Source organism: Cydia pomonella, chromosome 16 (assembly GCF_033807575.1).
Source record: "Cydia pomonella isolate Wapato2018A chromosome 16, ilCydPomo1, whole genome shotgun sequence".
Classification (NCBI taxonomy): domain Eukaryota; kingdom Metazoa; phylum Arthropoda; class Insecta; order Lepidoptera; family Tortricidae; genus Cydia; species Cydia pomonella.
In genome coordinates, this window is record NC_084718.1 from 7,287,868 (window position 1) to 7,303,033 (window position 15,166).

Consider the following 15,166-nt stretch of genomic DNA (forward strand, 5'->3'; position numbering starts at 1 on the left):
TATACACGGTGCTCACGAGGAACCCGAAAGATTTAAACCACGCGTATAAAAATTATTATTTTATCAATAAAACTGTCACTTAAAATTAATTTTAACCTTTTTTTTGGATAGAGGAGTCAAACGAGCAGACGGATAACCTGATGGTAAGCGATTACCGCCGCCCATAGACACCTGCAACACCAGAGGGTTTGTAAGTGGTTTTTTTCGTAAAACCTAATTTTTGCAGTGTTATCTTGTTTGTCACTTTTTGATATTTAACAATAAGGATATTTGCAACATCGCCATCAAAAAAGCATTTTACACAAAGTAACAATACATAGATGTTTTTGTTTAAATTGATATTAACCATGAAACTAGGCGAATTCTAGAAATGTTTATAGGACATTTTAGTCTTCAAAATTAAATATGATGAAGAACTCACTGTTAAAATTAGAATCTTACGAGTTTCTCATGAACACCGTGTATACAATGACAACAATTGATATACATAATAAAATCTAGTTTGCCATATTGGATTATCCAAACCTATTCGTAACAAAATTAATTTTCCTAACATTGCGTGGAATAATTATGTTATGTTGTGATACTGACAGGATTAAAATGGACTTCATGCACTATCGGCGAACGGTAGGTATGGGAAGGTTATTATTAAGCGTTATAATTCAATTTATTAGCGGTTCATTACATTCATCCCCCCTCTTTGAATATAATAATACACATAGTTGTCACGGATAGTAGTGTATATATTAAATATCTAAACAATGTGTACGTACTTGTTTTCAATCCAAATAGAACGTAGTTATTATTGAAAGTAACGGCAGCAAAATAAAATTGTGATGACGTATGATCTGGCAAAGCTTACTTTTAAATTTAAATGCCGAGCATACTTGCTGAATGATCAGGTCAACTAATTTGCTAATAAAGTTTAAATAATTTAGTTTTGTCCCTTTGTCTTACTGACGATAATATTTCAAGTCCTTTCCTCTGTTGTTTTCTGCTGTTTTAATTATTCATCTCTTATTTCTCACTTGTTAGTTGTTAAATCATTTTGTACCCAAGCCAATGCTAATAAAAATAGTAAATAGTAAATAAATATGTATACATTTCTTCGCCTTAATCCATTGTTATAAGGTGAAAAAATGTATACATATTTATGAACTCGACTGTACTAAAGGTAGTACCTAACTAATATTAGCATAAAAAATACTCATTTATTTTTTGGGTTATGTATAGAGTAAGAGAGTATAATCCTCTCTGCCTAAGCTCCACTGAAAAGTTACTTGCAAAAAAATAAATACCTACAATACATGTTTTAAAACAAAATAGGGTAAATTATAGTTAGAAATATATTAATTATTTATTTTACTCGAAACAAGTATATTTTAATTATCAGAATTATTTTTACTCTAAATGCCTAAAATTATATATTATAAGTTTCACTATAAAACACGGACGTTATATGACTTATACTCGTATGTAAGTAGTCATTCCAGGAAAAATATACAGTAGGTACCTTAATCCTATTTTCATATACGAGTATGACGTTTTTCTGGAAATCGTCAATTTACATGCGTAAATTGTGACGAATAATGATTTCGGGTAATCGAGTCAGTAAATTTTAAAAAACCACTATGATAATGATAATCCTTTTAGATTTTTTTTGTAGTAGTATAATATAATATTATTGTAGAGGCCGGGAAAGGGCAATTGGTTGAGTGATGGTTGATGCCCATCACTCAAATCAAACCTTCGCGTCAAAAACAATATTCCTCGTTAATTATTAAAAAAAGTTAAAGGCACAAATTATTCTGCCATTCAGTACCATTCAATATTCGTTCATTCAATAGAATACACGCATAAGATACTTAAAAAAATATAAAAGTTATATATTCTTTAATTTTATTCAGCAGAAATCGCACGATCATACACGACGGTCTTGTAAGAGCGAGATATGTAAGGTCGTTTATCTTACTATTTCACTCTATCCTTTAACTCGAAATGATGTTGACTGGGTCGTGTAGACGCGGCCCGCGGCTATATTAATTGGCTCTTTGGGGTTTTCTTAGTGTACACATGTTTAAAAAAAGTAAAAAACAATACAGTAATATAACAAAACTTCCCGTCCGCTAAAACACGACAATAATGGTTTGATTTTTTTAATTTGAGCTCGACTATAATGAAGAACTTCCTATATTATTTTTGCTACAATAAGCATAACATTTCCGAGCATATTGGAGATTTTTTTTTATAATGTACCTTTCGTAGAGAAATAAGTAGGTAAGCTCACTTATTTCTCTATGGCAGTATGTACCTTAGTAAGTATTTAAAAAATACATTCTAACAAAAAAAATCTGTTTGTACAAACGTAGGTACCATCAGGTTCATTCATAATAACTTGTCCATACAATTTTAAACCTACTGTACTGTAGGTGAGTAAAATATCAAGCTATCCTTACCTAATACATCCAAACAAATACATATTACAGGTGCATAAAATGTTATTCACAGAAGAAACATCTCGTCATCTTATTCTAAGAAGCGCTGTGAGGTCCATTTCATCCTGACTCCTGCAGAAAGGAGGATAATGACTATAATGAGTTTGTATAATTTATAAATTTTATAATGCAAGATCTCTGACTAGAGTGACGAGACTAATGAATGGACTGTATGGACTTAAATACCATTGACTCTTGGGACACCGTGATTCCACATAAATCTATCAGGGGCGGCGACAGCAACTTAAAACGGATATTTTTTGAAAATGATCGGTTTTTTAGACATTTCTTTTGTCGCGACATCTATTTTCAGGTAGAAGTACGCATAAATCCGCTACTTGAGGCTGGATATCGACTACAATAATAAGCGTTTGGTAAGAAAACTGATGTATGGAGTGAGCACTCTATGCTCACTTATTTCTCTATGGTACACACATTGGCTTACCTACGTAAGCCAATGTTCTAAAATATATTGACACTACCTTACTGTCAGGGTCTTAGCAGCGTGTAAATATATTTTAGAAACATTGTCTTATAAAGATGTTCGTGAAGTCGACTGACATAAGTCTGTTTGCTTGGGTCGTACACAGGTCAAAATTACATTTTATTGTTGTTGTTGTTGATCAAACAACAGTGGAGTAGAGGTACACCCCAATATAGAGCTTAAGTAGACCGTTTTGAATTGGTCAAAAGATAAGTCAAAAACCAAAAAATAACTAAAATAAGCTTTATAATTTCACTGCTACACGACTTCGCGAATAATGTTTTTATGACAGAATCGTTTTGAGACTAATATCACATTAGTAGGTTGGTATCTCAATATAAAAGTATCCACCGCAACCCGGTGTCAATTTTTAACTAGCAAACTAGTTAGTGGAAAAACTAACCGTGAAACGGTGAGGGAAGTCATAAAAAGCATTAATAGTGTAACCGCGGTTTCTATATTTACGGAAGTTGGTATCTATACAAATTATAGAGCCGCAAACCGCCGTGCGGTCGGATAAGGGTCGCAGGATGCGCCGGCGACCATTCAATCACTACATGACGATCGAGTTCATTCATAAAGGGGTTTCAAGGCGTTTAATTAGCATGGTTATTAGTTCAGCGGTAGCAGCATGGTTTCATTTTTATCACTTGTCACTATGCCCATCACTTTCGCGTGACAGGCATGGTGACAAATGATAAAGAGCCGACCATCTTAGCCCTATTGGTTTCGATAAGTTTTCATTAAGAAAAGAATTAATTGAGAATTAATTGTATGTCATATAATTGACAGAAGCAGCTCGATTCGGGCAACCAATGTCACTTTGGCGTTAGAAATATCGTAGATAGATCTTATTGGGATCACTGAGAAATCGAAATAAACGTCAATTTTGACATGTCATTTATTTATCGATCTTTTAAAGATCTTTCCAAGATCTTAAACGTGTCTTAATCATTTTTCGAATCGGGCCGTATGATTTATTGATAGACCGAGAGCTAAGGTGTAAGGTGGTTTCAGCTTGGGAATCGAATCGCATTTAGGAATCGATTCTCGTGAAATTTTGTGAGTAGGTTATAAAATTATAAGGAACTTTTTGTCGATTTAGATGTAATTTTTTTAAATAGCGGAGCTATGCAAGGGGTTCGAGAGATATACAGATTACAGAGCTACCTCTACCTACCATTGCACTTTAACCGCTAAAACAAGAGAGCGGCGTAAATGTATCCGATTTGTTGGATTGTTGTATGTTGGTGTAATGTATTAGAATAATTGGCTACTTGACAGTTTTTAGGGTTCCGTAGCCAAATGGCAAAAAACGGAACCCTTATAGATTCGTCATGTCCGTCTGTCTGTCCGATTCTGTCACAGCCACTTTTTTCCGAAACTATAAAAGCTATACTGTTCAAACTTGGTAAGTAGATGTATCCTATGAACCGCATTATGATGTTTACACAAAAATAGAAAAAAAACAATAAATTTTGGGGGTTCCCCATACTTAGAACTGAAACTCAAAAAATCTTTTTTCATCAAACCCATACGTGTGGGGTATCTATGGATAGGTCTTTAAAAATGATATTGAGGTTTCTAATATCATTTTTTTCTAAACTGAATAGTTTGCGCGAGAGACACTTCCAAAGTGGTAAAAAGTGTGTCCCCCCCCCGTAACTTCTAAAATAACAGAATGAAAAATCTAAAAAAAATATATGATATACATTGCCATGCAAACTTCCACCGAAAATTGGTTCGAACGAGATCTAGTAAGTAGTTTTTTTTAATACGTCATAAAAAATTAAAAAAAAATTTTATTTTTCATCAAACCCATACGTGTGGGGTATCTAGGGATAGGTCTTCAAAAATGATATTTAGGTTTCTAATATAATTTTTTTCTAAACTGAATAGTTTGCGCGAGAGACACTTCCAAAGTGAAAAAATGTGTGTCCCCCCCCCGTAACTTCTAAAATAACAGAATGAAAAATCTAAAAAAAAAATATATCATATACATTACCATGCAAACTTCCACCGAAAATTGTTTGAACGAGATCTAGTAAGTAGTTTTTTTAATCAGTCATAAAATAAAAAATATTTTTTTTTTCATCAAACCCATACGTGTGGGGTATCTACGGATAGGTCTTCAAAAATGATATTGAGGTTTCTAATATCATTTTTTCTAAACTGAATAGTTTGCGCGAAGAGACACTTCCAAAGTGAAAAAATGTGTGTCCCCCCCCCCCGTAACTTCTAAAATAACAGAATGAAAAAATCTAAAAAAAAATATATGATATACATTCTCATGCAAACTTCCACTGAAAATTGATTTGAACGAGATCTAGTGAGTAGTTTTTGTTTTAATACGTCATAAAATTAAAAAAAAAAAATCATCAAACCCATACGTGTGGGGTATCTATGGATAGGTCTTCAAAAAATGATATTTAGGTTCCTAATATCATTTTTTCTAAACTGAATAGTTTGGGCGAGAGACACTTTTTGTAAATAATATCAAACGATCTTGATTTTCCTGAGGATCAAATGTCTATATGGGAATCACGGCATTTAAGCAACACAAAGGTCAGAAATGAGAGTTGAAAGTCTGACGCTCGCACTCAACGATTAAAACGCCTCTAACAAAATGATAATGTGTAAGTCTGTCTTAAATGTATGGAAGATCAAGGAAATTGCCATTTTGGCCCTGAAATATTGCGTTTATGTGTATAGTTGTAATACAATTTATTTCTCAATAAAATGTATGGAATCGTATAGTACCATTTTTTTTTCTATTTTTGAAAGACAAAAAAAAAATGTTATTTTTGAGACCTTGGAGCCTTGTATTTTTTTTATAATCTCAATATAATTTATTGAATTCCACTTTCTTATAATGGATGACTCATTTTCTATCCATTTAACTAAACTTTGTTATAATATTCAGCATGTGTCAAGTATCCAATTGCTGCCACCAATCGCGAAAAAATATGAAACAATCCTAATATTGTGTCTTTACACCTTGGTCCTAAGGACAATAGATGTGCAGGATAAAATTATTGCCGGGACAGTAGGGACAACAGCAATTTAAAACGATTTTTATGCAAATCAATCTAAAATATTGATATTGTTTTACTCTTTACCGCGCCTGACGTAAAATTAGCGAAGTGAAACCATTCTTAGGCTTCTGAAGCCAAAGGGTAAAACGGGACCCTATTACTAAGTCTCTGCTGTCTATCCGTCTGTCTGTCTATCTGTCCGTTTGTCACCAGTATCTCATGAACCGTGATAACAAGTTGAAATTTTCACAGATGATGTATTCCTGTTGCCGCTATAACAACAAATAACAAGAAGTACGGAACCCTCGGTGGGCGAGTCCTACTAGCACTGGGCAATTTTTTTATTTAGAACGGTTTGGTCAGGACAAGATGCAAGGCCGCGGTGATACATCACTGAAGTGACGATCAAGTTCATTAATAAACGGGGTTTTACGAGATAGGTACGTGATGATGATGACGTCTATAACATATTATGATCGAATGACGTTACCATCTATTTTTGTTTTAACTTGATTTATTCTAACCTATGTTTATAAATTACATTAGCGCCAAAACAGATTCATTAGGGTTCCGTACCCAAAGGGTAAAAACGGGAACCTATTACTAAGACTCCGCTGTCCGTCAGTCGCCAGGCTGTATCTCAAGAAACGTGATAGTTAGACAGTTGAAATTTTCACAGATGATGTATTTATGTTGCTGCTATAACAACAAATATTGAAAAACAGAATAAATTAAATTAAGGGGGCTCCCATACACGTGTTTTTTTGCCGTTTTTATAGAGAATGGTACGGCAACCCTCGCGTGCGCGAGTCCGACTCGCACTTGGCCGGTTTTTATAGTACCTATTTAAAAAATTGAGAGGCAAAATTGCTGATAAATAAATAAATAATAATAATAAATTAATTAATATTATAGGACATTATTACACAAATTGACTAAGTCCCACAGTAAGCTCAATAAGGCTTGTGTTGAGGGTACTTAGATAACGATATATATAATATGTAAATATTTATAAATACTTAAATACATAGAAAACACCCATGACTCAGGAACAAATATCCATGCTCATCACACGAATAAATGCCCTTACTAGGATTTGAACCCGGGACCATCGGATTCATAGGCAGGGACACTACCCATCACTAGGCCAGACAGGTCGTCCTGATAACCTAATGTTTGTAAATTTAATAGTCAGTAAGTGGTAAGAAGTCGTCAATATCTGATGTGATATAGAAGGCAAGCGAGCAGACCAATCGCCTGACCCGTATATTATTTTGTGTCAAAATAGAAGTTGTTTTCATACCCATAGTCTGCCAAAATTCTTCAGTGTAGTAGTAAAACACTTTATCGTAAAAAGGCCGAAACATACAACAGGCAAAAACACATATTATTAGTAGGTACAAAGGCGAACTTATCCCTTTAAGGGACCAGTTAATCTTCCAGTTAACCTTTGAGTCTAAGTCTTCAATATCCTACAACTGTACATGTGACAAGTAAGTTCACCATTTGCATTATTTTTTATTTATTTAAACTTTACTGCACAAACCAAGAAAAATGTACAAATAGTGGACTTAATGCCAAAACGCATTCTCTACCAAACAAGTCAAACAGAGACATATATGTTGGTGAAGGAGAGTTTTATAAATTATAAAGAGAAATTTAACCGAAAATTCAAATATTATATAACATAATAAAATAAACCTACAAAATTGTGATTAAATAAGATTACTTATATGATAAACAAAAGATTAACTAACACATATTATTAGAGTCAGCCCAAGATAAGATGGCAGCGATTTTGATAGCCCAGTGCAAGTGTTATTTTAAACATCAAACTTCTATGAAATTATAACGTTTACTTAACACTTGCACAGGCTGGGCTATCAAAATCGTTGCCAACTTAGCTTGATCTGGTTCTTAAGCAATAAAGTATTTTAAAAAAAACAAAATTAAAAAATTAGTGTTGATTTGTTACAATAATAGGTACCTATCATCATTCATCACACAAATATATACCTAGGTACTCGAATTTTACTAAGCCACTTGGCAGCTTCCTTTCTACCCACCATTAGAATCAGTTGATTAGATTCCGTGACGTGTGTAATGTCGGAACAAATTATCGTTAATGCACTCACGTAACGAGTTTTTCGCCAGCCTCGTTAATGGACTTGCTAGTTGCTACTGATTTTCTTCGTTAATTTGTCTTATTCTATTTGGTTTTGGAAATAATGCCTCAGTATGTAGCCGCAGCCCTACAATTGACTTTATACTTTTTTATACTCGTCTGATGGTAAGCATTCTCCGTCGCCTATGTACGCCTGTAACTCCAGAGAAGTTACATGCGCGTTGCCGAACCTTACACTCTGCACCCTCGTTGAGCTCTGGCAACCTCACTCATCGGCAGGAACACAACACTATGAGTAGGGTCTAGTGTTTTGGCTGCGGTTTTCTGTAAGGTGGAGGTACTTCCCCAGTTGGGCTCTGCTCTAGATCCGGAATGACATCCGCTATGCTGAGTCCTACCACACAAGCGAGATGACATTCACAGTGCCCATAGCTCTCTTTTGGACATAGTTTAAGGACACGTCCGGGTCCTCTGTAACACCTAGGTAACACATATCTATGTCTGGTACTAGTATTCCTAGGAAGAAATTGTACATACATACATATAGTCACGCCTGTTTCCCGGAGAGGTAGGCAGAGACCACGGATTTCCACTTGCTACGATCCTAACATACCTCTTTCGCGTCCTTCACTTTTATACCATTCCTCATACACGCTCGCCGGCTTAGGGTGTTCTTGGCCTGGCCTTTCTTCAGGATTTCCCCGATTTCATCACAGAAAGTCCGCCGAGGTCTATCCCTTCCAACTCCTCTCTAGTTCCCCTCTACTTCTCAATACACTCTAAAATAACATGAAAGGCCGTGCTAGGATACGCTAAGTGATTCTGCCCTCATCGAGTTTGGGCTTGTAATTTTTATGGGTGGTGTGGCTTTACATTGGTAATTAAATCTAAATTTGGGACAAAAAAATTAAAATTCCTATTGAGTTACGGAAAAATCCCTACGTTTTCCGTAACCCAGTGGACAATTTTGTAGAAGATACGGTGAAATTGCGCTTATGTTGTACAGAATAATCATATCTATCCACCCAATATTATCAAAATCTGAGAAAAATGATAAATAACGACAATAGAAGATACCCCAGATATCTTTTTGCGTACGCCACTTATCCCAGACCTGAGCTACTCTCTTCCGAAATTGTCAAAAGCATTGCACATGCACATTCACACTCCACATTTGCATTGCAGTGCACTGAAGGCAGTGTCTTCCAGAAATACACGGACATGTGTGGATACAAACTAAGCAATGCTAAATATTGGCATAAAAAAGTACAAAGACATGTTTTTCTGAACACACTAATTGAATATACGCCCAAAAGTCAGTGCCTGATAGAGGCGTGAAATCAATGACATTACATAATGCCTCTTTTTGTCTGCAGTAGGTAAATGACCGGCTAAGGGTTTTCCTTATTCGCAAGACTTGAGTAAACTTGATAAAAAAAACACAAATATACGTACTCGTAATACTTGTATTGCCAAATAATGTTTAGCGCAAGTTAACCCAAAAGTTTAATGTTAGTATGAGTACCTATCCATAGAATTTCCGATATTGTTTTCATGCTTCTTAAAATTCAAAATAGAAAAGTATAGGTACATATGTATATCTAAAAATCTGTCTTGAATAAATAAATAAAATAAATTAAAATAAATAAATTAAATGTAAGCTTTTATCCCTTTTTTAGCATCATGATAGAGTAGGGGGGCCTAAAGGACGGAAAACCGTGGATGTAACAGCATATCGTGGACGTCAATATCCGCGATAATTTAATTAAAACGACTTGACTGCATATAAATTTAAGACCCTGCTTAAAAGTGCCGGGAGAATTTGCCTTTACCGTGGACGTCCGTCCATTCTTTTGGAAAATTCCTTTAAATTATTCTTGCCATCAAAGCTATAGGAATCCAGAATACTTGATTCAAACCCCAACATTGAGCAAAATATGCGAAAAGAGAATGGTTCTCAGCCTTTCAGCAACACAAACAGACATATTCCCTTTTTCAGCATCAACTGGAAATTATAACATAACCAAAATGTCGTAAGTGCCGTGGTGGTTTATATAGACTTGTGGCCTTTTCGAGCACGCGTGTGGAAATATCGACGGTTATGTCGGACAAGCGCTCATTAGGGCTCATTCGACGAGCTCATTACCGTGAGTGCGCCCTAACCCGAGGTGATTGTCGCTAATTGTAATAGGTTTTGTCTCTTATCAACTGCAGGGTGGAACGGTGACGACTTTTGGACTTAGGACTAGTTATATTAGAACTTTAATACAAAACAGTTTCAAAAAATTACGCTCGAATGCAATGAACAAGGTACGGGATGTAACTGAAATATCCGATCGGGCTGACAACAGTGCAGGCTAAATGAAAATTATGGTACCTACAAACAAAATGATAAGAAAAAACGCATAATTATTAATTTCGGATCCAAATCGGCATCTTCAGCTTGCTGGAGGGTTTAGTCACTTCATATACGAATAAGTATAACCAATTTTTATTTTAGCAACTACTGAAACATTAAGCTCAGACTAGATCAATGTTTGCATGTTGAAAGGTTAGGTAAGGTGTTGGGGGGATCGGAACCGGTTTTTTGCATAAACTACGAAATAACCATATATTTCGTTTTATGTTATACTTCAAATGTAGGACTATGTGTTTTTAGATAACGACTTCGTATTATTAGATTGCCCAATTAGAAATGAAATAATTAACAAGGAACGAAAAAATACCGTTTTCGTAGGTAGGACATTGGCAGGCGAGGGAATGTATGACTAAAACTCAGAAATATTTTAACTGAAGAAACCAATTAACCACTCGCTGGACACAATGTGGTTTAACGGACAACGTGAATACGTTAAAGAAATAAGTAGAATTAAGTATTTTAAGATTAGATTAGATTAGATGATTTATTTCATGAAAGACAATTACATAATAAATTTGCATTGATGTCAAAAATATAAGAATTTCTATCATGATAAGTTTAGAAAAAAAAAAAAGATACCTCGATAGACATCGGAGCGTTGATGTCTTTTCTTTGAAGTCGCTTATCTTCATTCTATCTGTATGATTATTTACCCACTCATAAATCATTCATATATTTTGCTAGGTAAATATCTACTTATAATACTCGTAATAAAAACATTTTATAATTTAATTTGTGGTTCAACGACCGAAGTTCAGAAGGAATATATTTTTAATAAAGTAATTTGTGTAATAAGTTATAAAATTACGTGTACGATTGAGTTTAGAGGCTTTTAAAATGTTATTTTATTAGTTTTATTATTTTAACTGTCCATTCTCGTACTGGTTTTACGAGTACTTTAGTGCAATCTGTATATCCAAGCAAAATTATCTAAGGCAGCTAAACATTTTTATATATTATTGGATTAATTAACAAAATCATTATTACATATTATAATTGTTACATATAATAAAAACGGATACGTAAATATACTAAATATGTATGAATTGTATTGTACAATCTTAGTTCGGCTAAATACCAAGAAAGAGATATCAACTTAAATATATTTGCTTAATCATACAAAATGTAAAAAAAAATATTATGGAACATTGGTAAGTAATAGTTACGATGGTAAAAATCTTATTTCATGCCTTTATTCATCGAAAATTTAGTGAGTAATTAATTAGACAATTAACATAGGTATATTGCGCGCCAGACACAAACAGAAATATATAAAGTAAAATTACTGACATTGTTTTTATGTAATGCCATTGAGTACAATTGACAGTGTAGTGATTGCAATGAAAATATTTAAACAACATGTGTAATATGTATGGGCAATAAGGTCTGGTATACATATTTTTGTACACTTTTTCCGTGTCGATATTTAATACCTTGTCTGTGCTTGTATTATTCTTACAGATAGTGTTAGGTCCCCATATGCTCGCATGCAAAATATATGAGCACAAAATAACTGAAAATTGAAATGGAATCTGCCTTACTAATTCTCTGAATTACTTTACAATTATACCTGCTTGTGACTTAAATATAAGCGCTTGTTCTAACTAATACCCGTTACCGACAAAAATAAATTTATTTCCTCACAATTCTTATATTAAAATCCATATTAATTAATTCTTATATGTATAATGGAATTCAACAGAAACGGCAAAAAATGTAAACAAACCAATTTACCTTTATTATTTTGTAAAGTCGTCACGGAATTTAAAAGAACATTAAATACAAAAAAATAGAAATTAGTATACATTTTTAAACCCATTCATTAAATGAATCAGCCATATTTGTTTACATTTCTTGTCATTTCCGTTAATTAGCTTTACCTAGATGGTTCTCACCGAGGTCAGGGTGCTCCGCTAGCGTCTCGTCCACGACGGACTGCAGCCACCAGGGCTCCGGGTCCATGTCCCGCCGGCGCCGGCCCCGCGCCTCGTACGGCAGGTGCATCCTCACTGCATCACTACATCAACCACTGTCTTTTTGTTGCTCTGTCTTGTATATTTAGTCTGTGTATTTTGATCACTACACAGCACTACTGATAACGACGAGTCCTTGTGTTACTCTGTTTGGGTATTGGATCTGTGTATAGGGAGACTTTCTCCAATTGTTTTTTTTTATGGTAATGTTTGGCGCGCTTCCAATTGGATTCTTTTGTTTATTTCCCGATTTAATGAGTATTGTTTTTAAGTTAGCGAATTATTCTTTGGATTTAATTAAAATGTCTATACTTCAGTCTTAAATAGCAAGAAGTCTGTTATAACTATTTAGTCTGTTTTTATTATACGGACACAACAAACACATAAACTCACAATTAAACAAACAATTTTTCCTCAGTTCGTTCACATTCTACGTCGCCCTTGGCTTCAGTTTAACTTTCGTCATCTTAGCTGACTCACTCGGCGTCTAATAATTTTATATAAATTTGACGACATTCGGATTAAAGTTCTCAGAAATAGTCTCAAGGCGTGCGCGGGCGATGCGAGGCTCGATCGCGATCAGCTGTTGCGTCCGAGTTTTCCGATGCGTCAACTTCGGGTATGTCCGTGAGTGCTCGGGTGCAATCGTCGGCGTGCGTGCTGCCTCGCCGCCCGACCGTGTACGACTGAGCCCGTCATTCTGTCACTCGCTTCTCTGCGGTCAATCTGCGGTTCAGCCACGCTTCATTTGTTGGGAAAATGCACAACTCTATCCTATTCACACTCGCTTGTTTAAGTTAGCGTGCGAGCGAGATGTAAGAAAGTTGTGCCATTAAATATTTTTGTTTAGCTCCATTGTTGCGGGGGAAATATTATGAGCTTTTTCATTTCGTAGTAGATATGTCTCGCTCTTCTGCTCTAGGCGTTGCGGTTTGAGCGAAAAGAGACATCCATAAAGCCAGTGTTCTTAATTATTCTCAGATTTTCAAACACAGTGAAGTTTGTAAACAAGACAAGTAACAGAATATATTAATAATTATTACTTAAGCTGAAATAAAACGAATACCTAGATCTAATATCGTTTCACATTCGACAACAATTAATGATGCTTGTGGTTAGTTTATTGTAACAAGCACTTAATTATGCTGTCGGCTGAAATTTGATATTGTTCGTTTTAATTATCAGTTTATTCCTATCGTACAGTTCGTTATTACAATTGAATACATAATAAATTATTCCAATATAAAAATAATTGCGCGCGTTGTGTTGAACGCGATAACAGTTTTTACCACTTGACCATGTAAAAATGCTACAAGCGCGCGTCAAAAAACCATGAAAAACAAGCGCATGAGGTTTTTTTTTTAACATTTATGGCGAGGATGTGAGTCTTTTGAGCCAGGGCGTTGAAGTTCGCTTTGGTCGTTTTCTCGTCGTGAAGTTTCGTAAGACGGCGGTGGGCGTGGCGAGCGGTGGGCGTGGCGCAGGCCCGCCCTCGTCGCGAAGACGCGCGGACGTAAAAATGCACCTGTTGCGTCACGTCGCGGACGCTCCCGACTCTGAAGCCGGGAGTAGGGTTGTCAGTCGAAAAACATGAAATATGCTGAAAAAAATCCATACATCACCCTAAAAAGCCTGACATTTCTTCGATGACCATTTCTCCAAAGAATATTTAAGTTTTATATAAGAAACAAATACATCTATATTAATAATTCCGTCGAGGTTTACGGTAGACCCGAATGAAATTATACTCAAATGAAAGAGCGTTAAAAAATAAGAGTTTTGAATCGACTACATATATTGGCAAAATTCGGATTATCGCGTATTTTGCATTTAAAAGTGTTAATTTAAAGACAAACACGTGACGAAAGGTAGGCCATATTAAATTTGGAAAATGACAGCGACGGGTGCGTTCGGAAATTGTGAACACGTTTGCGACGGCATGTTGGTTGGTTGGTTGGTGTGTAAGATGCACAAACTTTTTTTAAAGAATGACTATGTATGTCACTGTTTGTAAATGATGTATAAAGTAAGGCGCGGTAAATAAAATTTTATATGGGAGGACAACCCTTCACGCCTAAATTTTTAACCGACTTCAAGATTTCAAAAGAGGAGGTTATCAATTCGGTTGTATGTTTTTTTGTTTTTTTTAATGTTTGTTACTCCATAACTCCGTCATTTCTGAACCGATTTTGAAAATTATTTTTTTGTTTGAATTTATATATATACAGATTGGTCCCGTTTTTGTCAAAACTCAGTTCTGATGATGGGATCCATGAGGATTCGAGGGCACTCTTCAAATGTAAAATACTTACATATAGTGTATTTTGTATTTTCTGTAACAAATCAAGCATTTACATTTAAAAAAGTGACATTTGATGAAGTGGAACTGCTGATGATGATCAGAATCTTCAACGACGCATAGTACACGTTTGGCGATTTCTCCTCTTCGCTGTGTTTGTTAAGTAAATTAAATTTTCAAAACAAATTTTTGTCAAGTTCGAGTTCTGACGATGGGGTCCATGAGTAATCGAGGGAACTCTTCAAATATGAAAGGCATACATATAGTGATTTTTGTATTTTCTGTCACAAATCAAGTATTTACATTTAAAAAAAGTGACATTTGATGAAGTGGAAC

General features: G+C 34.9%; 1 protein-coding gene across 2 annotated transcripts in view; it reads right to left on the minus strand.

Annotated features, from left to right (window-relative positions):
• Positions 1–13,232, minus strand: part of LOC133526689 (runt-related transcription factor 3-like) — an 82,223-nt gene extending 68,991 nt beyond the window's left edge. The window contains exon 1 of one of the 2 annotated variants that reach the window (XM_061863398.1): positions 12,439–13,232. In XM_061863398.1, the coding sequence (XP_061719382.1) occupies positions 12,439–12,562 (124 nt within the window). In that variant the 5' untranslated portion in view covers positions 12,563–13,232. The remainder of the gene's footprint in view (positions 1–12,438) is intronic. The other variant, XM_061863399.1, reaches the window with a different exon arrangement.
• Between the last annotated feature and the right edge of the window lie 1,934 nt (positions 13,233–15,166).